The 26,580-nt window shown below is 32.5% G+C and overlaps 4 protein-coding genes across 9 annotated transcripts; 1 reads left to right on the forward strand and 3 right to left on the reverse strand.

Moving 5' to 3' along the window:
* On the reverse strand, positions 1-5,104 carry LOC106128472 (uncharacterized). The gene is made up of 6 exons (XM_013326870.1): positions 4,961-5,104; positions 4,435-4,631; positions 4,184-4,294; positions 3,622-3,816; positions 168-3,550; positions 1-93 (listed from the first exon to the last, which is right to left on the reverse strand). Exons 1-6 carry the CDS (start codon positions 4,993-4,995, stop codon positions 82-84), a joined length of 3,933 nt encoding a protein of 1,310 aa, XP_013182324.1. The 5' UTR covers positions 4,996-5,104; the 3' UTR covers positions 1-81.
* A 290-nt stretch (positions 5,105-5,394) lies between these two features.
* Positions 5,395-8,522, forward strand: LOC106128234 (syntenin-1-like). 2 transcript variants are annotated; one of them, XM_013326532.1, is made up of 5 exons: positions 5,395-5,436; positions 5,807-6,024; positions 6,193-6,524; positions 7,163-7,426; positions 7,778-8,517. In XM_013326532.1, the coding sequence occupies exons 2-5, from the start codon at positions 5,815-5,817 to the stop codon at positions 7,824-7,826; spliced, it is 855 nt and encodes a 284-aa protein (XP_013181986.1). In that variant the 5' UTR covers positions 5,395-5,436; positions 5,807-5,814; the 3' UTR covers positions 7,827-8,517.
* A 377-nt stretch (positions 8,523-8,899) lies between these two features.
* On the reverse strand, positions 8,900-19,446 carry LOC106128493 (sterol O-acyltransferase 2). 3 transcript variants are annotated; one of them, XM_013326906.1, is made up of 10 exons: positions 19,092-19,446; positions 18,488-18,729; positions 17,563-17,714; positions 16,849-16,985; positions 13,167-13,309; positions 12,810-12,939; positions 11,375-11,521; positions 10,783-10,920; positions 9,931-10,108; positions 8,900-9,693 (listed from the first exon to the last, which is right to left on the reverse strand). In XM_013326906.1, exons 2-10 carry the CDS (start codon positions 18,724-18,726, stop codon positions 9,536-9,538), a joined length of 1,422 nt encoding a protein of 473 aa, XP_013182360.1. In that variant the 5' UTR covers positions 18,727-18,729; positions 19,092-19,446; the 3' UTR covers positions 8,900-9,535. The 3 variants fall into 3 exon arrangements, with proteins under 3 accessions (XP_013182360.1, XP_013182361.1, XP_013182362.1); XM_013326907.1 differs by lacking the exon at positions 19,092-19,446 and adding an exon at positions 18,941-19,043; XM_013326908.1 differs by lacking the exon at positions 19,092-19,446 and adding an exon at positions 18,916-18,935.
* A 3,014-nt stretch (positions 19,447-22,460) lies between these two features.
* CP8 (cationic peptide CP8) lies at positions 22,461-25,569 on the reverse strand. Of its 3 annotated transcripts, none has more exons than XM_013326999.1 (3): positions 25,485-25,569; positions 23,992-24,201; positions 22,461-23,278 (listed from the first exon to the last, which is right to left on the reverse strand). In XM_013326999.1, exons 2-3 carry the CDS (start codon positions 24,188-24,190, stop codon positions 23,160-23,162), a joined length of 318 nt encoding a protein of 105 aa, XP_013182453.1. In that variant the 5' UTR covers positions 24,191-24,201; positions 25,485-25,569; the 3' UTR covers positions 22,461-23,159.
* Between the last annotated feature and the right edge of the window lie 1,011 nt (positions 25,570-26,580).

Consider the following 26,580-nt stretch of genomic DNA (forward strand, 5'->3'; position numbering starts at 1 on the left):
ATTTCAATATTTTTTCACTTATAAATAAATCACAGCGTTAATTTAATTGCGTATACCATTATAAAAATGTTTCGTCACTCATCACTGCACTTTCTGCAACAAACAATTTTTATTTGTAATAAAAATTAACAGAAAAATTATGTATTTGGATATGTTATATTTCTTACCATAGTGATTTCTGGAAATATTGTACTGAGGTTAAAGTTGGTACGGGAAGTAGGAGGGAAGGTAGCAAGGGAACGGTCAATATTATGACCCACGCTTTGCATGTTAGAGGGCATTAAATGAGTATTAAACAATTCCGGTTGGTACTGACTACTCGCTGATATCTGATTGCCGACATAGTTCGGGAAAGAATAGTCTTCCGAAATATTAGGATGCCTCCTCGTTGGAGCTTTACTTTGCCATAGCATATGCCCGGAGTCATTCCATTCTTCAACTTCGTTGGTAAGTTTAGCTCTTTTACTATTGCATTTTTTACTTGATTCTTTTTTCGAACATTCCAATTTGTGTTTTGTCGTTGATTCCCTTCTAGATCCTTTGTATTGAGTTGGAAGAGATTTATCTTGAAGGAGAGCTGTATTGGCTTTCATTTTCAAATCGTCGTATTTGTAATTAGTATAATTGCATTCAGCAGGTTGGTTGTAATCGATGAATTCACTTTGGAAATGTCCACTTGCGTAATTACCGGTCATCAGATTGCTACTTCCAGGCATAAAGTTGGAATAAAATGAATTGGATATGGTATTTGTGGTTGAATTATACAAAGTTGTACCAGAAAATTGTTGACCTGCGTAACTATTATCTGGGTATTCAAGTAAAGGAGGAAAATGTGATACTTGAGCTACTCCACTCTCTTGTGTTACGTTAAAATCATTATATTTTTGTGGTGGCAGCAAAAATTTAGATATTGTGTCTTGAGTCTTTTGATTGCAAGGTCCACCTCTTATCAAAGCTTCAGCTGAATAACTTGTTTTTGTGTTTTTCGCACTTTTATCAGATTTATTATTTTTCTGTTTGTTTTGTGTAAAATGTCCCATTGTTTCATAGTTTACGGGTTTGGTCTCAAACACGTGACATGGTTGTGCTAAGTGCGTGTCTAGTCGCAATCCCTTACGATGTGTGTCATTGCTAACGTTTGGAATATTTTGTTTGCTGGGATTTGTTTTATGCGTATCCATATTAGCCCCTTGATACCGGGGAGGCATGACATCTGATGAGCGATTCATTAACTGTGTCACAGAGAAAAAATTATTGCAATTTTGCAAATCTGTTTGAGGTAAAACTCTGTTAATAGCGTCATTCTTCTTTTTATCATGAGGACCCAGTGCTAAATCACCAACCAGTGTTGGTAAATTAATAGGCGGAGGTTCTATACTGATTTCAGTAGTACCGACTGGTCTCGCTGTTGGCCACACTTGAAATTCCTCTTGGGTGACTTGTGATGGGAAATTTTGCATATTGATAGGAAAATAGTTTCCTTCGTTATGATCTTGTTTTTTCTGCGGCATGTTTTGAGGGTATAAAGGTTTGTGGTTATCCTTCACGTTTGCTTGACTTGGGTTGCAATTATTTTGCATTGGCCTTATTTCAGAAGTCATCCAGTTAATGTGCATTTTACTCGGAGACTTTTTTGTGTATTTGTCACTTATTGGTGGGCCTTCTATCAAAGGCTTAACGAGTTGGTTTGTTGCAGTATCCGGTGGCAATTTTGTTTCGTATTGCTTAACTGCACTTGTTTTCAGAGCAGCATTTGTTGAGTTGTGGTCCATTGAGACGAAATTTTGTGGCTTAGGTGTAAAATTTTTAGAAAAGTTGTTACTCGTATAAAAAGTCATATCTTCTGACCATAAATTAGTTGGCTGGGAATAAAAACTAGTAATAGCTTCAGGGAAAGACGTTATTGCTTTACAGGACATATCTTTTTTGCTCGAGTTTGTAACAAGCGGTACATGAAACTCCGGATTAAATGGATTATATGCTGTAGAGTATTGCGATGGGGCTGAAGTTAAAATATTATCTTTATTAAAAGTAGTCGAGGTTGTAGTACAAGTAACGAAATCAAAACCCTTGTGCGACCAACCGAGGTCGATGTCATACGTAAGTCTCGAGGGTCCTATCTTCATCAGATTTTCCTCCATATTGGAAAAATCTGATTTATTTTTAGTAGTAAATTTCTCCATCGCACAAGGATAAAGTCCAAGACTATTGAATTCATGACCTGAAGAAATGTTACTGGTGCTATAAATAGAGGTCTTTGTAGAACTTAATGCATCACTTTTATAGAAGAAATTATTACTGCTTGCAACACTGACTGGTTGATTCGCTTTAGATACAGTACAATCAAAATCTAATGAAAACGTTGAATCAGTAAGAGGACAACTTGTTGGAGCAAGTGATGGCATACTCAGATTTAAGAAAGGATTGTCATTGGATGAATTCGTAATTAAAGTAGATACTTTCGGTTCTATTTCCTTTGGAATATTTGCGTTACTAATAAACTTTTGCTGTTCGGTTTGTTTTTGCGTAATATTTTGATCGGTTTTAGTTATTTTTCCTTTTACATCGTGTGGTTTTGGAAAATAAGGGGGTTGTGAAGGAACTTCATTCCTCCTTTGATGATTTTCCTTTAGACTTGTTTGAATATTTTGATGCTCTTCGGCAGGACTGTCTGCTCTGTTGCCACTAACTAATGGGAATGACATAAGAAATGCTGCAGTTGGTGAAGCAGCTAAAAATTCCTCAGCCAATTCTAAGCGAGCATTGCCACCATCAACAACATTATCACATAATGCTGTATCTAATATGTTAGGTAATTTATTTACCTTATCTTTCTCTACTAATAATAACCCTTTTTCGGGACATATTTTTTCTGGTTTAGAAGAACCTTCTAAATTTATTTCCCTTGTTTCATTATTTAATACTTCGGTAGATTTCTGAACTACGGAAGCAGAAGTTATTAAATCAGAATTACTTGTACTAATACATGTGGTATTTGGCTCGGAATTTTCTGGAGTCTTTATTACATTTTCATTTTTATCTTGAGCTTTATCATTAATTGTGGAATCACTATTATTTTTTATACAGATATTGTTTTCATTATTTTCATTTAGTTCTTTACTACAATCATTAGTGTTTGAAATTTTCGTAATTTCTTCAGTGACTTTAACTTCCTTTGTACAATTTATATTTTCATTTGATGTTGTTTTTGCATCTTTAGTGATTGATTCACCAGATTCATTGCTTTGTTTATCAAGTTTTTTAATATGTTTCCTCTTAACATTTTGCTTTGGCTTTACATTGTTTTTCTTAGTTTTGGTAGCTGACATTGGATGCGAGTAAGCTGATATGGGCAAAACATTAACCATTGTTGTTTTTGTCATGTCTGCATTGTTTCTGTTAATAATGGGTATTGTTGCTGGTTTATTTATTGGTTGTAAATTTGAATCTAAAAAGACAATAGTAGGTGGCACTGCTGGGAATAATAAGGGCCTTTGTGGGAAGGAAATGTATGGTGTACTTGGTAGCATTACAATAGTATTTTCAATTCCTGGAAAAATACAATTTTTTTAATGTTATTTGCAAACAATTTAGCTTAAAACATGAACATAAGTCACTCACCCTTTTTATTATTGGTGCTTGTTAATGGCAATAATTTTGGTAATGTTTGCATATTTTTATTAGGTGTTTTATTTTCTGTTAAGGGTTTAGCTTCATTATTCTGTTTAACAGCTTCATTAGGTGTAACAGAAGGTTTATCTTTTAAACTCTTCTTTTTTGATTTTTGTAACATAACCAATTTAACAAATTTGCCATCTGTAAAAATAGGGTTGTACATAAAAATAATTAATAATCCCACTCAATCTGAAGAAGTACCGAATGGTCTCAATCTGGTTATATCACTAGATGAACTGGGCATCATCATATCATGTTTTATTAAGTGAAATATCAAGACAACACAGAAGACAGGCTGCAAGTGTAAGTAATTCTAATTATGACCAATGAGTGTGCATGTGGAAGAATTAATTTTAGCCGTCTTCTGCTTCCTACCCTTTTGTAGATGCATCTGGTAGATGATGGGACTAGCAGATACGGGAAATATCCCTTTCTGTGCATTCTTCTCCATCAGAGGAAGGCATTTAGGGTTTAATACATTATTAAAATTATGCAAAATTAGACTTACTTTTATTTTTTTTGCACACCACAGCTGACACCTGTATACAAGCATCTTTTTTGTCTGGCTTTACATTCTTTTCTGCTTCAAGTTTTACTTGCAATGCTAAAATTTCTGCTTCTGAAAATTTTTCAAATATTCTTAATAAAGTAATCAGTATTCTTTAACACTTGGTACTTATTAAGATTTTACTGCCATAATTTATGTGATGTTAGGTTAACATATTTAAAAAATAGTTGTAGCGTATATTAAGCACTTACTTAACTGAGTCTTTTCTTGAACACATGTTGTTAGACATAAGATTGCCTTTTGCACAATTTCTATTTTGGGATATTGTACATTACTTGATGCTTCAAATTGGGGCTTATCTTTCAATATTTCCTTTACAATTTCTCCAAGTTTACTAATTGCATCATTAAATCTGTTTCTTCTTAACCTCTCCCATTCTCTACATTGACTGAAAATAATACATGGAAAAGTGTAAGGGGTAGGGAAGATAAGCTAATTACTAAATAATAATTTAATGACAGGCCAAATTTATACCTCATGCATGTAAATAACTATTTATTTTTGTTTGAAATAATAAATAAAATATGTGTTGATTATAAATGTAGTATGCAGTATTAACCTAGTAATAATTTAATTAATAAGTTATCCATTATGAGTATATGCACTTTATGAGTTGGTTGAAAATATTGAAACTTTATTAATAGTTGATTTACGTTATTCACATAACATGATATCCAATATTTGCTCAGGATAAAATCATTTTTTTATTACATTTACCTCGGTGTACGGTGTTTACTAGTAGTGTTTTCCATATTCTTCTTTAAATTATAAATATTAATAACATAAAGATTTGTAATTACATTATTAATTACACCCCAATATCAAAATTATATTACAATGACAGCATAACACATAATAACATCAGATACATTTTCATGTTACTGACAGTGACAGGTGAAGAATGACGGATGGCCACAGATAATTTACTAAGTTTGTCAAGTTAACAAAAACTGGAAAAAAGGAAGTTTTTCGTTACGGGCTGGTAGGGGCAGGGACAGCATTCTTTGTGGAAAATGTAAAAGTCGTCAAGATCATATAGTTTTCAGATCATGTTGTTATAATTACTAACACAAAACCAACAAGATAATGCTGTTTTTCACTGAGTTATGCTCTTAGTCTATGCCAGGCCAGTTTGGCAGATTGTTGTTTTGTCTTGTTTTAGATTTTTATTGTGATTTCCAGTGTTTCGGAAGGTATCAATTTATTCTTAATAGTATCTACTAGGTAAGAAATACGTTTCTGTTTGTACGTACTTGTTTATCAGTGCAGAATCATAATTAAGTTTTATGTTTTCTTGTTCAGTTAAATTTTACCCCATATACATATGAGTATCGCTTTAAATATTACTCTCATTTCTTCGACGTAGTTAATATAGTAAAATATTACTACCTACCTACACACGAATGAATCGAAGTAAAATATCACAAAAATGTCAAAATATTCACATTTCTCGTTCTTAAAACAGTGATTGTAATACGGGTGTGGGGAAAACCCTTATCGTTAATGAGTAATGCACTTTGACATTATTTCGTTCAATAAATTTTAGTATTACTTCCATTTCAGCCTTCAAAATGTCTCTTTATCCGTCGCTGGAAGATATGAATGTAGATAATATGGTGAGGAGTCAAATGGCTCAAGTACATGCTCCTCCACCTTATAACCCAGTGGCTATGCAAAGACCTTCCACTGGACCGGTCTATCCTGCACTAGCTGACTACATGGGCCTTGAACTATCTCAAGATACTATTGCTCTCAATATGCCAGAATACCAGATTCAAACTGTAAGTATTAAATGAACATATACACAATTCTAGTAAGATTCTTAAAGTTTTAGTAGCTTACTTTATATTAACATTATCATGCCAGACACATTAATATTACAAACTTTACATTTGTTTCATATTGAAATATATTAAAGTAAGTACCTATCAAAGTTTCTTTGTTTTTAGATGCAACCATCTGGCTCACTAGCAACCTTAGTTGCACCACTTTCATCTCAATCCCTTAGCTTGGCTAAAGCAACTGTCACTCAAGCTATACGCCAAGTAGTATTGTGCAAAGACCGTGATGGTAAATGCGGATTGAGACTGCACTCTGTAAACAATGGAGTATTTGTTTGTTATGTGGCTGATGGCAGCCCGGCAGCACTTGCTGGGTTGCGTTTTGGTGACCAAGTGCTGGAGATCAACAATGTGTCACTGGCAGGTATGACAATGGATCAATGCCACGCAATATTGAAGAAAGCTCCTACTAATGGAATCACTATGGCTGTTCGTGACAGGTATAAACTATTTTATGAATTTATCTAATTCTAATTTTCTTATTACTAAACTTTTGAGTGGATTGTAAACATTTTATTTACAAGAATTGGCAAAATTGATTACTGCTAAAACATAAATCAGACAAAGGTTTCCTTGGTGGATATTCAGCCACTGCATAATGATTTAACTGCTTTTTGCATGAAATGAGTAATTATAATTGTGTTGCTTATTAATAATGAACTTGCGTAAACAACACTAAGCTCTCCTTTATCCTTAATATTAGACTAAAATTAAATATATTATCTTTCCTGTTCTGCATTCCATAACATACTTAGGTTAATTAGTATACTGTATATTGTGATTGAATAAAGGAAAGAGATAATAATTATTTTATTTGTCTTAAAAGCACCTTTAAAGTTTGTATCTAAAAATTTGTCATTTGAATACTAACCAATCCTCAACAGCTAGACTTCTAATTAGATCTAGACTGGACAAAACAGATATTGTCAGACTCACAGATTTGTCACATTACTCTTGATATGATGAAATTTACGTCCTAAATGAACAGCAAACAATATTATTCTTGTGACTGTTTACCTTTGACCTGATTAGTGATTGCATGCAATAGTAGTTTTCATAAAAAATCCGCTTGTTTCAGACCTTTCGAGAGAACTATTACACTTCATAAAGATTCTCTCGGCCATGTGGGCTTCCAATTCAAGGACGGTAATATTGTGGGGTTAGTGAAGGACTCTTCAGCAGCTCGTAACGGCTTGCTCACAGATCATCAGCTATTGGAAATAAACACAATAAATGTTGTGGGCTTGAAAGATAAGGAAATTGCTCGTGTTATTGAAGCAAGCCCATCTGTTGTAAACATTACAATAATTCCAGTTTATATTTACAAGCACATGATAAGCAAGTAAGTGTACACAGAACTGTATCATATAAAGATAAAATTATTTACAATATTGATCTATAGGGTCAGCCAAAGATTTCCATTTTATCATCGGCTAACATGATTATGCAAATATGCCTGTAGATTTCAGAATGTAACTTTAAAGTAAGCTGCAATAATCTGTAATTTTGAGAAGATGCTTATTACTATTAGGCTTAGAGGTTTTAGGATGTAGAAAAAACTTGTTACTTGAGCAATTATCTTTGTGAAATCTGTGATGTGTCATCAAATGATGAAATAATTGCATATTTTTTTAATTGCACAATACTTTATCTTGTTAGTTTTCAATGACTCATACTTTTTATTATTCAACAGGATGTCAACTTCGTTGTTCAAGGCACAGGACCGCACACCCGCTGTTTAAATGAAGAAAAATTTTATTCGTATTTTGATCACATATTATTTCACATGCTAAGTAAATCACATTTTTTTTATTTATCACCCTTATATAGATATAATATAGTATTTATAATAGTCAGTAGGGGCTGTGAGAATAAATTCTATACCAAAATTTTCTATTAACCTTGTTAGTGTTTGTGAGATTTAATATTTTGTCTAAATTATGAATGCACATGCTTTGCTGAGATTATGAGTGTTGCTTATGTTGATTATTTCGCGATCTGACAGAGTTTGTTACACAGCTTTTACCAATGTGATTTAGGTTTATTATAATATATTTGTATTTAAGATTTATGTCTTTACAATTTATTGTGCCAAATCTGAGCACTGACTAATTCTGATATTAAAATGACATCAAAGATTTATAATATTTTAAAGATGTGACATATTAAAAAATCAATTACTCATAAACATTTTTAAATGTATTTCTGATGTTGGTAATAATGACTGGATTTTGTATGAACATAGATTATCAAAAATATTCATTTATAATTACATTCCTATTCATTTTTATATGACGGTTTTTTTATAAACATTGTTGTAATTAATGTTAAGTTTAACGTACATATATTGAAAATACTATAATGGAACTCTTCACATTTTAAGATGAATAGATTTGTAAACTAGTAAATGCCATATGTATTAATAATTTTAATAAGCAATTTTTTTAATGCAAATAAATATTCAAATTTAAAATTTGTTTTTATTTACTTTTATAGAGTAAAATTTTAATCTATGTTACATTTTTTCGAGTCTATTACGTTATTAAAAAATCGAGTTCATTCGAATCGAATACATGTTCCTGTCTTTTGGGAAATACAGAAATGTTACTTGAGACAAAAATAATATTGAAGGTCGTAATTTCGTGAAGTGAAATTTATGGTTATGAGAAAATTTTGTTTTCAAATAATACCAAAGTAATATTGTACAAATGAATAACACTTATTCTTTTTTTTTATTTATTTATTACGATACACTCCTTAACAAAATGTAATCGAATATATTTAGGTAAAGGATAATAATTTAAACTAGTTGTAGTTAATTTTAGTAATTTGATTTTAATAAAAAAAATAACAGTGCTAGTATACTACAGTCATCACAAATAACAGGCAGTTTTAAAATAAGAATGGTTTTTTACCATACGAAATATGTAGGTACAGTTAGGGAATCTAGCGACGTTCCACCTTAAAAGCTAGTTTTTTAGACGTTTTGTACACATAGAGACGACGACGCGAAACAATAACCCAAAGGACGCAACTTTTAAATATACGAAAAAGGGACAGTACACGGGTAATTGCTTTTAATTATAATCTCGTAGTTTGTTACCTCATTGCTACCTACTTAGTTAGTTGTAAGAAGAGGCGGAATTGTCTCGTAGCAAGGAATAGGTAATTTTTCTGTAATTAGAAAACCGCTGTTTACCGCGACTGTACCTACAGCTCAATTAAAAAAAACCTTAAAATATGAAAAACCAGTCACTCAAAAATCTTTTCTGGACATAACCCGGTTATTATGTTTTTGATTTTGTTTTTTTATAATTTCATTGTTCACTAATTTGATATTACTGTTTTCTACCAGTCATATTTTTTCGTGACGACTATTCCGTAGAAATGATACGTTGCAGTTCGTACTTTTGTATTATTACATAGTTAAAGTTGCTATAACTATTTTCACCTAATAAATTATATTAAATGGGTTTTGAAAACTCCAATTAGGTTTCAGCACTATTTCCGGACAAGACCAAGATTTCGGTATAAAAAAGCTGTCATTTGGCGAGGGCGGACAATTTTTTCTTGCGAAAAACTCCATCGGGTAGAGGCTCCATAACAGACCTGCAAAAATTCATATAAACAACAATTTAACTCACTGAAAACGTGAAAAAAATTAGTAATTAATCAAAAATTGTTCGATAATTTTACATAAGAATATTTGCCATTAGTTGTCGCCCAGGACTCCGTAAGCGCGGTGTTAAAAAAAAAGATTAGTAGCCTATGTTGTAACGAGATCAGTTGAATCGTTCTGGTTTACCAAACTTCCACCTTTATAATACTAGTTAAGATTTTTCATACCATTGCCTATGAAGAAAGACAGCCACATTAGAAGGTTAAGGAAGCTGGGAAAGCGTCGTCCAGTTGACGCTGTGAGCGGCAACATTAGCAAGCCAAGCCCTCCGAACTCCATCATAAGTACTGGATAGAAGAAACCGAAGGATAAGGATAGAATCACTTCATGTGCCACTGCTGATACCTTAAAAAAATAATAAGAAAAATAAGTCCTCAAGCATAAAAACTTTAAATATGAAAAATCTTTATCGTTATACGCAAAAAATTCAAAATTCAATGTTGCCTTGGCTCCTTAACTAGGAAGACCTGTACTTAAGTAGCAAAAGACTTCCCTTACATGTAAATTTTATAATTGTGTAAACCTTGTAAACTATTTTTACATAATTAATTTTGTAATGAAATACTTGCCATCATTATAATTTGATAAAGCTGATACATAAGTCTTTGTTCCGTAACTTTGTATTAATTTTGGACCTCGTTGCCTCGATACCGAGCCCATACATTATAAATTAGTCACAGAATAACGCGCAGGTCTACTCAATTACACCTTAATAGATACAATTAGGAATGATTATAAATGTATGAACGACTAATGTAATAACGTAAGAATGTGAGTAAGAAAATAAAAATAGTCTACCTATAAAATTATCAATTTTTTTATTTCACAAACAATCGCTTGCATATAATATTGTTTGTTTCCTCTTTTGGTCCGGGTCGTCGAAGTTACCTACCCAAATTACTCAACTTTTTACTGTTTCTGACGTAGTTCTTTTCGTATAAGATACCAAATACCAAAGAAATCGAATCAATCGGGGTGCTTTACCTTTCTGTACAGAGACTAGAAGTAAAACAACTTACAGCAAAAACTGCTAGAGTGGAAAGTGCTCGTCCAGCCCGCGGTGACAGCGGCCTGTAGATGTGGTCACGCAACCACGAGTGTACGACGCGATTCCACGCGCGATAGTAACGAGAAAACTGAGAAGTTGTCCACCATTCCTGTCAACAAGAGTACAATGTTATAAAGCATGTGAGATCCATAAGCGGAACATTTGGCTCTTACTAAAAAGATTAACTAATCGGAGTAACGAGGTACTGGTTTGTTCATTGTGTTTTCGGTAAATTGAGTAAAGGCTCCCAAGAGGTAAGGAACGTTGTTACAAAAGTAGATTTATATATAATAAATTAGACGATAAAAGCTCATTAATTATAATTGAGTATTAGTATATTCGTTACAGAATTGGCGTCGGGAGATTACGGTTATTTAGTTTAGCAGTCTTCTCGACAATTAAGTGCCGGGTTTAGGCTTTTCCTAATTAAATTACTTGGACGGATAATCCCTTTAACATCTCCAATGCGGATCAGTGTCTAGTTTATGTACCTTGCTTCGTTTCAAGATTGTTAAAGTCTTAATTTAAAAGGTTTTGTGTGCTAGAAGTTTTCAAAAAGTTACTTCGTAAAAGAGTCGGTCGCCAAATGTTAGCATCTCTGCAAAAGCGTTGTGCCAAGCGTGGAGTAGACAATAGAAACCGCACAGGAAGGAAATCACGCCGGGCAGGACGCAGGCGAACATGCCGCGCACCACAGTGCCCGCTTCCACCTCGAAACAAAAAATACAACATTAATTATTACTTTTCCTCTGTATATTTTTTTAGCCGAAGTTCTTTGTCAAGTGAGTGATTAAAATTTTCTTAGTCATTTTTTCAGTATTTCGAGAAAAGAAAATCATGTCTATGGCTTCGTTTTTTTATTACGTACGAAGCGCAATTTAACTATATTTAATATCCATAGACTAGATAATATTTTTATTTCAATCAAAAGTAAGGCAAGCGATGTGATAACTTATAAAATAAGGCCCTATTCGAAATAGATTCCATCAAAAAAAAAAGAATGAATGGCAACAAAAATATACTCGAATTATTCAAATTGTATTTGCGTGTAAGCTTTCTTGTGATATGTTTTATTACATATTGAAGTTCTTTGTGTTTGTACACTGTAAGTGTTTTTAGATTTGTTCCAAGATTTTTCTTTGAAAGAAAACAGAACCTTTTAGGGAATGTAACGACAATTTTCTTAATGGCTTTCTATTGTGTACATTGAAGGCATCAGACGGCCAGAGGACTTTATTATTTGGTTGTATTACAACTTAAGAAATAAACACAATTCTCTTATTACTAGCCAACTGTAATAACAATAACTTCTGGTGTTAGTCAACCACTGACGGAAATTATATTTGAAAGGAACATTTGGTCGGACTTGGAATAGTTTGAAGTGTGCATCGGTCAGCCATAGGAAATGCAATCATGGATATTTTGGCCGAACTCCAATTGTTGGTTGTGTAAATTCTAGTTTCAGATAACAAATGTAACAATCGTTTGAATTAAACATATGTTACTATAGTTTATTTTCGAATATGTACAAAAAATATTTGCTGAATGTGCCAGATTTATACCCGGTCATATTTCACACAAGCTCGGTAAAGCGTTGAGTTTTTGAGACCGGAACGCTTCGGATAAAAACATTAATATGTTTGAAATGAACCAAGAAAGTAGTGTTCAATTACTGAGGTTCCTATTCTCGAAATATTATAATTTTGACTTTTGGAACCATTTTTTTTTTTTTAATTAATTAGCTTTTTATTGTGCATAGGCTTAAATTTAAATAATAAAAAATTAAAGTTCGTTTCAATAATTTTCTTAATTGACAGTATAATTTGTAATCCTTGTCTAAGTTAGATTAAATTTATTTGAATAAAATAACTTAGAACGAAAAATGCTATGTTATTTAAAAGAAAATAAAACCAATTTTCGCATATAACGAATATAAATCACACACGAGATTTATCACAACTTTAGAAAGGAAATTGAATAAAATGTGAAAGTACTTACTTTGGGTTCTTTTCCGTAATCTGACCAGTACGGTAAAATAAATCTTTCCCAAAGAAAACTGTTGTAAAATATTATTGCCGCTACCTCCAGAAAATGAAATAATACGAAGCCCCATCTAATTTTCTTCGTCCTGCAAAGAAAATAACGCACAAATAAAAATTAAAGGTTCTTTGAATAAAATAAAAATTATTTTTTAGTTACGATATTTAATTTTCGGCCTCAAATTTAGCCGATTTTAACTACTTTGTTATGTTATATATTTATTCATTAAAAGTTACACTTTCATTTAAACCATGACCCGCACAATTGCTTACGCTATGTCTACGCTGTGAAGGAAAAGATAGAACCCATACATACCTTGGATATTCATCTCTATATACTAAGGTGGGTGCGAATAGAAAGTATATGTAGTGTTTGAATGTAGGCAGTTTCGCAAGATGGTCTCGACATCGCGGGGCGCAGGCGACGGCTGCCGCTTGAATTTTCATTGCAAATCTGAACTGTAAATTACATGAAAGAAATAAAAATGCTGGCCCGGCAAATAAGCTTAGAAAGTTTTAATATACAAATTTAATTTAAGCAACAATATGAGAATTAAATTATTTATAACGTTAGTTATCTCTTAGTCCCTAAGGAATAAAATGCAGATCCATCATTGTGCAAACCTTACTAACTTTACAAGAGTTTATGAAATATTTGTTGAAAATTTTCTACTCCTCGCTTCTTGCCTCTCTCAAGAGGATTACGGATAAAAGGAGTCAATGGAGGCGCTGAAAGCTTTAACAGTATCAAAGAGACGTTGGTACTTATTTCTTTTGTAACCGAAAGGAAATAAGTATAGCAAACAGTTGTTACATTTAATTTAACATTTAATTTTTAATACATCGAAAGGTTTAAGCATCTTTTCCACCGCACATTGATGTAAATGTAACTTCGTTTAGTGATAAAAGCAACGCAAATAAAAGCAACTTATAAACAACGTTAACTGCATAATAACGGAAATTACAGTGTTTGTCGACTAATCCCTGTGTAGCACGGATAACTTTAGTTTTCAAACGAGATCACGTAATAGTGCCCTTGACCAGTTATAAAAATAGACACGTGCAGAAACTAGGTAACATCTAGAAACCAGTTTTGATGATGGTATTTGATATAAACCTCAAAATTATATAAATAATAAATGATGCGTTGACAGCCGTAGGTGGTGCAAGAGCCCAGCTTACCCCAGCTCGGTAGCAGCTGGCGAGGCTCCGGGTAATGGGGTGCTGTCGGCACAACCGGTGCGTTATTTACTAGCAGCCCCGCTCCCCTCCTTGACAAGGGTCTAGCCTGATTTATGTTACATTTCACTTTCGACGCTGTTTCGCCGCACGATCTATGAATCTTTATACGTGCGAGCATGTTATTAGACGTCACATATGAGGCCCTGTTAACGGTGACCTCATGGCTTATGGATTTGAGTCGGTATATTTAAAGTTTCTATACACGAATAAAAATAAAATTTACTTAGAACTAGCGTCTGCCAGCAGTTTTGTTGGTGTAAAAAAGCCTATGCTACTCTCGCACACATCAGCTATCTTTCACTAAAAGTCTCGTCAATCAGTACTGCGGATTTGCGGACAGATAAACGGATAGATAATAACGGATAAATATGGAGAACTGATCGCCAACCTTCGCTAGTCGGAGAGGCACCTCAAGAAGAAGAAGAAACGGATAGAGATAAAGTTTTTTAAAAATAGATTTTTTGTTACGATCTACACTAATAGACCACGGTCACGAAATATAAGATTTTTTTCATGGTTACATACAGGTTTCCATTATTTTTAATCTTTCACAATATAACGACGATAGAACCATGAGATAATAACGCTTCCTTTTGACACAGAAATGTTCTTAAAATCTTGTCTATCTCACAGTGAAGTTAAAGTTTGCATGAAGAGGTATCAAAAATCCTTATTTGTGATTCTTTTTACAAAATACATAAAATGTTATAATCACTGACATTGACATTTTCTTATTTTTCTTTTTATTGTTAGTGTCGCCTTAAACATAACAAAGTATTCCAAAACTCGATATAACATTCTTTGGAGTTGCGTAATTACTAATTTAGGTATTCGGTAGTTGTGCGAGCGCTCGTGGAAGTTCATGATAGCTGTTGTTGCGAATTACTTTGACGTCAGACGTGAGCTCGAAGTTCGCTACAGTCTCCCAAAATACAGACGTAGGGAGGTGTATACCTATCTTATATACACAAGTGATGTACACATCTAATTAACAAACTTTGAAATTAAGCTCCAAACGTCTAGATTTTGATCGATTTTACTTAAAAGTTTAGTAGACAAAAGGGAAATAAAAGTTATATACAACTTTGGTATAATTTTAGTGAACTGTAAACTCTAATACATGTTACAGAATAGCTTTTAAAATATGCTTCACCATTTTAAATATGTTGGTGAATGTAAAATTATAAACATGATACATTAGTATAATTTTAACCTAATTTATTTTCATCAAGATAATGTATCTAACACGGGTACAAATTAAAAAAAAATGTACATATTTAAACGATATCTTACAGGAGATTTGAGCCGCATGGCTTGTATTAGCTATAAATTCCCTTGTCGTTATGTTATTAAAACATTCCGTTTATTTATACGTCGAAATATTAAAACAGTAACACTTTATAGACTTAATAAAGAATACATAAAAATGGAGTAGTATACACATGACGTTATAAAATTACGATCACTAGATAACCTATAAACACAGATAAGTAGGTTAATTTTCGTGATAAAGAAATTACTATAGTACTATGAGATTAATAATGCAAAAGTATGTCTCCAACATTCTGTTAGTAATAAAATTAATTAAAAAAATTTAACTTCAAAAATACTCTTTAAAATATGCAATATTAAATATCAAAAATTAAAACTATACATCTATAACGACTAGATGTGTCATTACGTATTTTGATAGTTAATTAGAGACGCATATTAACAACATACTCTTTGTTTCTATTCGTAGTTGGCTCTTCCATTAAATCTTAAGTATCTCTTTTGATATAGATATGTGAATTAATATACTTTATCTTACTTTTTCTTTAGTTTAAATAAACAGTGGTATGTTCGAAGGTATTATTTCACGATAGCAGTCTGCAAACACGTAGCGGTGGTTCGGTTGCGGTGTACCAAACCGCAATCATTAATTACTTCGTTACAGATATTGGACTGCACCTAACGTAGTTCGCAGTTAAATTGCTTCATTTGGAAGCTATTTCATTGTACGTATTTGTCTTATCGTTGGTTTCTGAGATTAAAATCCCTGTAAACATATCATCCCTTTTATTATCTTCGACAAATTAGAGATAATGTGATTTATACACGGATTATGGTCTTAGAAACCAACGATAACACGACTAAGTTTAGTTTAGAGTTTTAGATTTATGGTTATAGATATTAGAATTTATGGCTAGGTATTTTATAGATTAATATATAAATGGATAAAACATTTGAAATCTTAATAAATTTAACACAAAATATGTACGTGAAATATACGACAAATATTGGATCGATTGAGCGTCGATGTTAAGTACTTGACTTGCAATCTGCAGGTCCTGGTTTCAAATCCCGCCATGTACTAATATGTTTTTTGATTTTCGATTTACATATGTACATTTATCCGACGTTCTTACTGTGACGGAAATCATCGTTATGCAACCTACATATATCTGAGAAAAGATTCAAAGATAAGTGTGAAGTCAATCAGCCCGCACTTGGCCAGCGTAGTTGACTATGGCCTCATCACCCCTAACATGGGCTAGGCTCCGAGCCCCTCAATGGGAACCTATAGTGAGCTGACGATGATGATGACGATTGGATCGAAAAAGTATCTCCTTGATATAATGATAAATAATATGAATGAAACATATGTTTTCCGGATTAAACATTTAAAGAGACCTAAACTTCTCCTAGTACTTGATTATATTAATTCATGTAACAAATCACGAGTAAAATGTATAAGAAATGGTCAATTTACTTACCATTTCGCAAGTAACAGCAACAGAGGAGGCTAGTGCAAGTTTCTTCTTGCCCAGATCCCAGGTGGGTATAGCAATTACCGTCACCTCCAGAACAGCAACGCCAAGCATTCCCATGATTGACCATATTTTTAGTGCCGCTTCAGCATAAAAATAATCATATATACGCTTAATCATCTTATATACTACATCTTATATACATTTATATAAGCTGTCATATATCTGAATTCACTCACTTCTTACTCTCTCTTACACAATGTACCCATTGAAACTCTTAAAAAGCTTTAATTGACATTTATAAAATGTATACAGATTTTTGACTGAATCTAGCGGAGTGGTAAACAAAGCAAGTCTGCTGTTTCTTTACAAAACAAACGATACGTGGCAAGAGATAAACATTTTCGTCTATAACAGAGTTATTTTATCGCTAAAGATTGAATGTAGGATTGTGAGTGAGCTTCCAATCTAATTCAATACTGTTTTCTTTTACAAAATCCCTTTTCTTAAGCACAGACAGGTAATGCATAGGCGGATTTTCCGATTTATGTCAATCCGGGACCACTTATCTGTCTATCGAAACTATTATAACAATGTACACGAACTTTTAAGTTACCTGGGGTACTGGCCATAAACTATCCGAGTTATATGACATGTAATCATAGACGGATATAGATAATAAAAATTATTTTTTTTTTCAGTGGAATATTATCATATTACCTGGAAATTTCACTAAGAATTTTCTGGTGCCAGCGTATAATCTTAGCCCAGGATAGAAAGCGAGTGCGATTGCAAGTTCTAACAGCCAGATTTTAGCTCCTCGGCGTATGTCACCAAATCCATGGATCACTGAAGTTGTTCCGATGTTTATCCTAAAATAATAAAAAAATATATGTCATTGTATGTACAAGACTAAATTGCTTATACATACATATACGGTATCGGATTCTTTTAAGTAAAAGGTCGGAAGGTTATGCAATATCCAATTAAAGATATCTGAATAATTGAGAATTCTAACAGATTTATGGAATGATCGCAGATATTGTATTGATCAATATAAACAGAACGAATACGTGTACGTTTTATAAATAATACTAGCTGTCGTCTGCAACTTTGTCCGCGGGTAATTAGAAAATCCTTAATTAGAAGCCTATGTGTTATTCCAGACTATGTTCTACATCTATACCCTTCAGTAAAATCCACGCAATCATTCTGCAGATACCTTATAACAAACATATATCCATCCATACATCCAAACTTTCGTATTCATAATATTAATAAGATAAATAAATCAGTAGTAGGCCCAACGCGACCTCGAATCCAGGCTACAATCAGTACCTGATGAAAAATCTCCAACGACTCTGAAACTAGTCGGTTCTTACAGACTTAACGTGATTCCTAGATTCTAATTAGTATATTATGTCTCATAAGTTTTAACAGGTTAGTTAATATCTTACTAAAATTATAAATGCGAAAGTTTAGACGTATGGATGTTTGTTATAAAATGGGGTCAACGGATCTCAATAAAACTTGGCATAGATGTGGAACACAGTCTGGAAGAACACATAGACTACTAATAAACGGAGTCACGGGCTACAGCTAGTAAATAATATTTCTTAATTATTAAATAAGATATTTTACTTGCTTTCCACGTTCAACGAAGTCGTATATCACTGTGTCACATAGTAGCACCAGCAGGATGACCACAAATATATGGTATATTGCTCGTATATGAAGTGATCCTTCTATAAGTTCCGTTAGAGGTGAATCCCGATGCATAAATTCTGGTAGTGGCTTCTTTTCTTCATCTCGCTTTGTGAGTCCATTTTGTAAAAGAACTTCTTGTTTGCGTCTTCGCAAAATATGTTCTTCAATTTCAGTCATATTCTAAAAGAAAACAATAATGTTATTTAATAATTAGTGTTTATTTGCCTGCAACTTATTCATTCTGATCTTAACTATAAAGCTGATATTTTTGAATGATTATTTTAAGCATATAAAGACGCAACTGTACTGCGTACTTTATTACTAATTATAAATTAACATAATTTATAACGTTTAAATTATAATTACTATTTTTGTATATTAATTCACTTACTACTTAAAGTTAAAACTGCAAGTCCGTACCATACTACAGTTGTTTTATAACAAAATTATTATTTAAATGTTTAAACAATTATATGCATTACATCAGATTCGATCTAGTATAAATTATCGTAATTTATTACATTGTTTTCTATCTCACTAACCTTTCACATGCATCAATAACCCAAATATCAAATTGATAAATCTGTTCTCTTCGATTTAATTTACTTAATAAAACTTAACACAACACACTTGTGGAAACATTTAAAAACACTAAAACTAGTATTTACTCCATGACAAGTACCTTAATACTTAACTGCACTATTATTTGATCTAATTATTTATGAAAGTGGGTATTAAAATAAAATAATAGACGTATTTCTTGTTACGTCAAAACGGTGTCAAAGAGCGAACGATTATTATAATGATACTTGTTTAGTGCCACGAGTGTTCTATACATTTAATATTGCATTACTGTCCAATGTTAGACTGTCTTATCGAAGGGTGACGATGCGATTGTAACGCCAAACAAATATCAGTTGCACCAACAACACACTGATTGTGTGAGTTTTAATATTTGCTTGATTAAATTGATTAATATTTATAAATTAAGCCCATGTATGCAATCGAATTCACCAATCGTAACAATTTCTTATCTCTATAACAAGTCTGATTGAAGCTATTTGCAATGATAGATATAAAATCTATTTTAATTATTATTAATAAGTATTTGTTTAGTACTAATATAAGTAAGTCGATTTATTAAAGGCGAATTTAAGTTGAGAAATGCGTTTAATTCAATTTTTTAATTCGATTGCCGAGTCAACACTAATTTTTAAAGGTAATGAAAGAGATGTTGATATTTAATTATACAAGTGCTTATACAGTTCGATATTACAGTAATAGCCTTTTAATTATTACTTTAAACAGTTTTCACATGTTAGGTAAAATTATATTTTATCGTAAAAGTATTAATCTCAAAATATGAAACAAAAGTAGGATATTTGCCACGACATTTTTATCAACGATCAGGATTTTATTCTAGCAAATATTAATATGTATAACATTTTCATGAAAAAACTGCAGATCGCAGAACGAAAAGTTAGAGATAATTCATAAAAACAATGTTTTAAGAAAAATATTGCATTTGACTTACTTATACGGAAAAATACCTAGTGATGTACAAAAAATGCAGACGAAAAATAGAATATATTAAGAAAACTCGCACTGGCAATACTCATTAAGACGCATGATATAAATAAAAAAAAAGTATAAAAGTTGGAAACGGTGAGAAAAAATTCAACGTTAATTATACATAAATAAAAACATTGGTGTTCAAGGAAAACAGACTTAATTACTCGTAATGGCAATGTGATTTCATTATTTTGTTCTTATATCATTTTTTAAAGTACCGTCATATTGTAAACACACATACAATAAGACAGCGTTTTTCAATTGGTGATTTGGACTCATCGTAAGGGCCGAGTAGAAATTCTATTTTTTATTCCGTGTAATTTTTGGGCCCGACTCACAGAAGAATATCAATCTGGTAAGTATTTTTGTTGTTACATTTATACGTGTCGCAAGGTGTCAGTCACCCCTAATTTATTAATGAAATGTGTTCTTTCAAATTTTCTAAGATTTTGACTTAATATCTGTTAAATACGTAGGTAATATTTTAGCCTCAACGAAAGATTCAATTTAGGTATTCATCCAGTTTATGTTGATGAAACAAATACAGTTACTGTACACGCAATAAAAGTGTCAGATTTATTGCCGATACGATTTTATGTCTTCTTTATGTCTGTTTATCATAGTATATTATATCCCGTAAAGCCGTATCGTAGCGACAATATTGCCTACATATTCTTTAGAACTATGACACATTTTATGACAGCTAATAAAATACTTTCCTATTACCTTTTCTCCACCAATTTCGTTTGAATGTGGAAATAAATATTGATGATTCAATTAATTGTGTACCGTGTTGCTACCAACAACGGTTCACCAAATATCGAGCGAGAAAAGCAAATAAACTTTATGTAACAAAGAGCGCGAGCGCCCGACCTTTGACATTATCGCTTAAGCTCGCTACACACGAGAGCAAAACTACTGTTTTGCGTACCTAGAAGAAAGCAAATCGGAAACAAAATGCTATTGTTTTGATAATAACAGTGTATAAAATATAAAAAACACAACACTATCATCATCAACTCACCAAAAGTTAGGGGTGACTAGGTCATAGTTAACCTCGCTAGCCCAGTGCAGGTCAGTTGATTTCACATATATCTTTAACTTTCTTCGCAGATATGTACAGTTTGCATGACGATGTTTTCCTTCACCGTAAGAACGCTGAATGGTGGTATTCGAACCCAGGACCTGCAGATTATAAGTCAGTTGCTTAACTTAGTGAGTCACTAACGCTCTTACACACTATGTTTAGACATTTTTTTGGATTTTTACTTCACGTGGCTATACGGGGTTAAGCTAATTAAATATAAAAACTTTTTATAACAAACTCATAGGTCAAAAACCTCATCATTCATCTCAATAGATTTATATCCATTTTTGTAACAGATTGCAGGTTAAATATAGCATCAATTTCATTTCATATTATCAATCTATTGGAAGGTAGAATGTATTGGGAAAATTTGATTGATGCGAACCTGTGGGAGGACGTTTTCGCTTTTGATCGAATGTAATTATTTTAATTACATACCTGAATTTAAATGAAAAGCTCGACAGTTTAAACGAGTGTTGATTAGAAACGATTACTTACTTTAGTTTGTATTATTTGTGTTAAAACATCAGCAGCTCAATCAAAATAAATATCAGCTTGATCCCTTCACGCGTTTTTGAGAAAAAGAGTCTTGACAGAGAGACGGACGGACAACAAAGTGATCGTATTAGGGTTCCGTTTTTTTCCTATGAGGTTCGGAACCCTAAAAACATTAAATAGATAAAGAATGTGAGATATTCTAATACACACTTTTACGACCTATTTGCCGCATTTATAATCGATGTTATTAAGGTATTTCTCTTTATTCTAATTCTAAATTTCTAATAAATATGAAATCGTATAATTTAACAGTAAAGCCGTAGTAGAGCAGATGATGGGATATTTACCTTGCAGTTTTACTTCCTAAGGCTGTAGAGGGAGCTACAGGAGGTATAAACAGTGAAAGCATAAAATGTTTATGAGCTTTTATTATTCTCGCGCCGCCGCCTGCGACTCCTGAGTAAAGGACGTGCCTCACTACGTTCCGATGTCCATCGTTAAAAAACTAAACGGATATTGAATAAAAACATAACTTTGCTATCACCAAGGATTACTTTGGATTTAATAACTTCATTATGTATTCATACATTTTTATTCCAACCATAGCTACTTGAAGTTGTAACTCGTTTCATTGCTCATATGACCGCGAAGTAGAATAAAGATAACTTTTTTATTTCTTCAAGTTATGTCACATACTGGCAGTTAAGACTAAAAAAAGCTTATTTTTTCAAGGTATAATAAGTAATAAACATTGTGCGATGGAAGATATATATTTATGTACCAAAATTAAATGTGAGTACATTTCGGGCTATTTCCTTGAATATCAAAGCCATGAGAATAAGTCAGCTACAGTCTTGTAATATTTGAGTAGTAGATTGCCAAAGTTTATGTATTAATTAACACTTAAGATTGCTTACTAACTTACTGGATTCCGTTCTTTGTACGAAATATACTTAAATTATGAACTACTAAAATTTTGAATGTATGCAATATATTAAAGAGGTCAATTTGGCTTGTTTGTTGATACCGGCTGCAGTTGAATACAGCATCAATACTTGTTCCGTGTTCGGAATACTAAACATCAAACGAGATGAAATGCTACTGACCTATTTGCTTGCTCGCGATCATGAAGCGACTTTATACAGTATACACTACACTTTGCGAATAAATAAACAAGATTTCACGACCGGATGCCGAATTTAAATTTAAATGTAACAAAATATGTACGGTAAAAGAATAAAATTCGTCTACCACAAAGAGTGGAATGTGATGCTAACTCTGGTGTACAATTAAGCCAGGAAACTTGTTAAATTAAAAGCCATACTGTGTTAACTATTGTTTATAATTAAGAATTTACATACATACGTGCATACTGCGCTTTTTAAAGACGAAATTTTTTATTTTGTTTTTTATTTTTATTTGGAGCTTAACATAGGTTTGTTTTTGTATTCAGTTAACGGCGAGGAGTAACTTTGGTGCAGACACCGGTCAAGCATTTGAGCGGCTCGCGGCAGACGGCTGAGGGCGTCTCTCCCAGCTCCTTGCTGTAAGTCTTGCATGCAGCGCCCTCACCTGAAATCATTATAAAATGAATTCGTAATTTTGTTCTTAGTTAATTGTAATATCTACTACTGGACACGTGTCATTTCACCAACGGAAACGTTAAATTATAACCTAGACTACGTATTATATAAATTTATAAGTTATTTTCCAGAAAGTTTATTTTACTTGTATTAACTTAATGAAACTATTTATATGATCATCATCATCATCAGCTCACTATACGTCCCCACTGAGGGGCTCGGAGCCTACCCTAAGTTAAGGGTGATTAGGCCATAGTCAACCACGCATATTTATGTATTTCTAAATATTGTTTGCAAACTAAGTTTAACTAAGTTGTGCTTGTTTGATTATAAATTGCGTTAATATGACAACTTGAATTGTATTTGAATTAACTACGTCATAATAAACTTTAAGGAGCAACTAAAGTTTCCATATAATGTGACCAATGTCTTGGAAACGGTCGTGAACCGATAACCCTTACTGTCAGAGAGATTATTATTGTGTGCAGTGGTAAACAGATTAACTTAATTAGTTTACGAATAAATATAATTAACATTATTAAGAACTGTTAACACATTGTAGTTCTCATTAAATAAAGTAAATTTGTTAAGGGATTACCTGCCCCTTAGTGTAGAATTATTATGAGATATCTACACTAAGCGAATACTTTCCTAAGTTCATCTCTGAGTGCGAAAGTTTCTTTTAAATCAAAGTATACGTACCTAGTAAGGTAACACAGGCGGGACAGCATGCGCACTTGCCGGCGTGGTTGGGGCGGTAGAGGGATGGCGAGCGGCAGCTGGTAGACGCCAGGCGAGTGGTGCATGGGTGCTGTTTGCAGTAGTTAGTCCCGCACACTAGGTCGCCGTAAGCCAGCGCCAACACGCACGCCAGCAAAACCAGAACTAACGTAGCTTTCATACTGAAAATTACTGTGTTCCTAATTATTTTACTTACATTGTAATTTAAATTAGAAACGTAGTTCTCAGAAAATCTGATTATAAACGACCAACATACGTTTAGCCGTTTAGTAATATCTTAAATCAGAATAAATAATTTATCCTTATGCCGCTAACAATATTTCGTAATTGACAGACAGAAAGATAAAGGATTTTTCAAGTATTGCATTTTAATGGCATATTTGGACATATAGAAAAGACAAACGATGATAAAATAAGACGAAGAAATGTATCCGTTGTAAAAGTGAATGACGGTGTCGTCAGGGGACGCCGTTCCAAACGAATGTCGGTCGAATTTATGAGTACACGACAAAGTACTTTATATAGATTTATGGTGGCCGTAGAGTAAAAAATATATTGCAGTGTGTACGTAAATACTTTGTAAAAGATTTTTTTCTCTGACTGTACAATGAAGAATAATAAAAAAATTAAAAATAATCTTTTCATGAAGACGATACCACGTTCAGAAACATATTTTTGTACTAATATCTATTATATCGTAATGTGCATTATAAATTTGAAATTGTATTAACTATTAATTTAACAAAGGTTCTATTTGGATTAATTTATAACATAATATATCTTACAATAATAATTCCCAAAGTGCAATTAGAATACAATATTATATTTCTAAATATCTATTTCGTATTAAATTCCATATGTCAAATAGATAATATTAACAAGGGAATTGTAAATCCCAACACGGATCAACTGAACGGAAAACGAGCTATAATATGTCTTGTGCCGACGACGACATCTAGGGACGTTCGACAACAATTGTGTAACAAGACAGCCGATTTCTATCCACCAGTAAACATTTATTTATCTTGTATTCGAAATATCAGTAAAGAAAAAATATTTGTGAAAGTAAGATTGCATATCTTACTTTCACAAATATTATAAATGCGAACATTTAGATGGATAGATGGATGAATGTTTGTTAGAAGGTATCTCCGGAACGGCTCAACGGATCTTAAGGAAATTTACTTAAATTTAGAACGTAAAATATAGTCTGGAAGAACACATAGGCTACTTATTAGGCTTCTTTTTTAATTCCGCACGGACAGAGTCAGCGGTGACAGATAGTTGTGATATAAATTCTGATGTTGTTTAGTTAAATCGAATATCGAAGAAAATATGACTATCATGTGTAAAGACAGTTAAATTAATTTAATGTTATTAATTATTTTAAAGTCTGCAAGGAAAAATTAACGTCACTTTTCGATACATTTAATTATTGAATATTTTTTACTTACTTGATTGTAAGATGTCTCGGTCGTACTGAGTATGTGATGGTGGGAGATGGAATGTTGGATGAAAGCATTGTCAAGTAATTATATGAATATGCGCAGATAACCCCAGTGCATGTTTACCTTAAGCAATGCTGTCGTGATCTCGAACGTTGGTATTATCTTATTAAATTGTTATTACTAATAATACTTCGCGGAATTTGCAAAACAGATTTTACAATTTATAACATACTAATACTTTTTAACCTTTTTCCCTTTCGCTTCTTTATCCGTAAATGCTACAAAGGTTTTAAAAAGATATGCCTAAGTTACTCCCGCATACACCAGCTACATTCCAGTAAAAGTCCCATGAAAATCGATCCAGTCTTTCGGAGATTACTTGGTACAAACACAGACAGGAATTTATTATAAAAAAATCGATGTTCCTTATAAGCAATGCAAAAACATCACGGTCGCGAAATACGATATTACATACAGACACTTCATTATTTATTGTATAGATAGATTCTTATAAAATTACATTTTTGTCCCAATAGAAATATTGAAAAAGTGGATTACTATTGTACCTTTTTTAAATTAACAATACTCGAATGAATAACAAGAGTTAAGGGTGTAATTGGATCCAATCTTTCGGAGCTGTAATATTTTCCGTAATTTGGGCGTAGGGTCCAATGGGGAGGGTCAGGTAAATTTGAAGCTATGGGATACAAATGGAAATGGAAAAAGGTTTTCCTTATCGTACTCAAAATCGCCATTAATTAAAAAGAATGAAATAAAATTCTTTCAGATGTAAAAGCGATAGTCTTTTGGTTAATTTATTGATATTGCGCGTATTGGCGTTATTGTAGCATTGAAGTTTAAATTATTGGAATTGAAATTAATTATTTTTAATTACGCCTATAATAAGTCACCCCTAACTTAGGGTAGGCTCTGAGCCCCTCGGTGGGGACGTATAGTGAGCTGATGACGAATGATTAAATAAATAACGCCTATAATTAAGTAGGATTTTTGCTCTCGCTATAAAACCGTTGAATTTCTTGGAGTAAATTTATAAAAAAAATAATGAATTAAAAAAAATCAACGAATGGAAACACATACTAAA

Source organism: Papilio xuthus, unplaced genomic scaffold, assembly GCF_000836235.2.
Source record: "Papilio xuthus unplaced genomic scaffold, Pxut_1.1 DF828780.1, whole genome shotgun sequence".
Lineage (NCBI taxonomy): Eukaryota > Metazoa > Arthropoda > Insecta > Lepidoptera > Papilionidae > Papilio > Papilio xuthus.

What these genes read in the sequence shown, in the direction of transcription:
- LOC106128472 (XM_013326870.1), bottom strand. Translation starts at nt 4,995, where the DNA reads ATGGAAAACACTACTAGTAAACACCGTACACCGAG. An exon ending in GGTGTGCAAAAAAAATAAAA is followed by an intron (nt 3,817 to 4,183) that starts GTAAGTCTAATT and finishes CTATTTTTACAG; the next exon opens with ATGGCAAATTTGTTAAATTG. An exon ending in AAGCACCAATAATAAAAAGG is followed by an intron (nt 3,551 to 3,621) that starts GTGAGTGACTTA and finishes GTATTTTTCCAG; the next exon opens with GAATTGAAAATACTATTGTA.
- LOC106128234 (XM_013326532.1), top strand. Translation starts at nt 5,815, where the DNA reads ATGTCTCTTTATCCGTCGCTGGAAGATATGAATGTAGATAATATGGTG. An exon ending in CAGAATACCAGATTCAAACT is followed by an intron (nt 6,025 to 6,192) that starts GTAAGTATTAAA and finishes CTTTGTTTTTAG; the next exon opens with ATGCAACCATCTGGCTCACT. An exon ending in ACTATGGCTGTTCGTGACAG is followed by an intron (nt 6,525 to 7,162) that starts GTATAAACTATT and finishes CGCTTGTTTCAG; the next exon opens with ACCTTTCGAGAGAACTATTA.
- LOC106128493 (XM_013326906.1), bottom strand. Translation starts at nt 18,726, where the DNA reads ATGACTGAAATTGAAGAACATATTTTGCGAAGACGCAAACAAGAAGTT. An exon ending in GACTTCGTTGAACGTGGAAA is followed by an intron (nt 17,715 to 18,487) that starts GCAAGTAAAATA and finishes TTATTATTTTAG; the next exon opens with GATAAACATCGGAACAACTT. An exon ending in ATTACGGAAAAGAACCCAAA is followed by an intron (nt 11,522 to 12,809) that starts GTAAGTACTTTC and finishes TTTTGTTTCGAG; the next exon opens with GTGGAAGCGGGCACTGTGGT.
- CP8 (XM_013326997.1), bottom strand. Translation starts at nt 25,552, where the DNA reads ATGCTTTCATCCAACATTCCATCTCCCACCATCACATACTCAGTACGA. An exon ending in CCGAGACATCTTACAATCAA is followed by an intron (nt 24,210 to 25,484) that starts GTAAGTAAAAAA and finishes TAAAATAATTAG; the next exon opens with GAACACAGTAATTTTCAGTA. An exon ending in CGCCTGTGTTACCTTACTAG is followed by an intron (nt 23,279 to 23,991) that starts GTACGTATACTT and finishes TAATGATTTCAG; the next exon opens with GTGAGGGCGCTGCATGCAAG.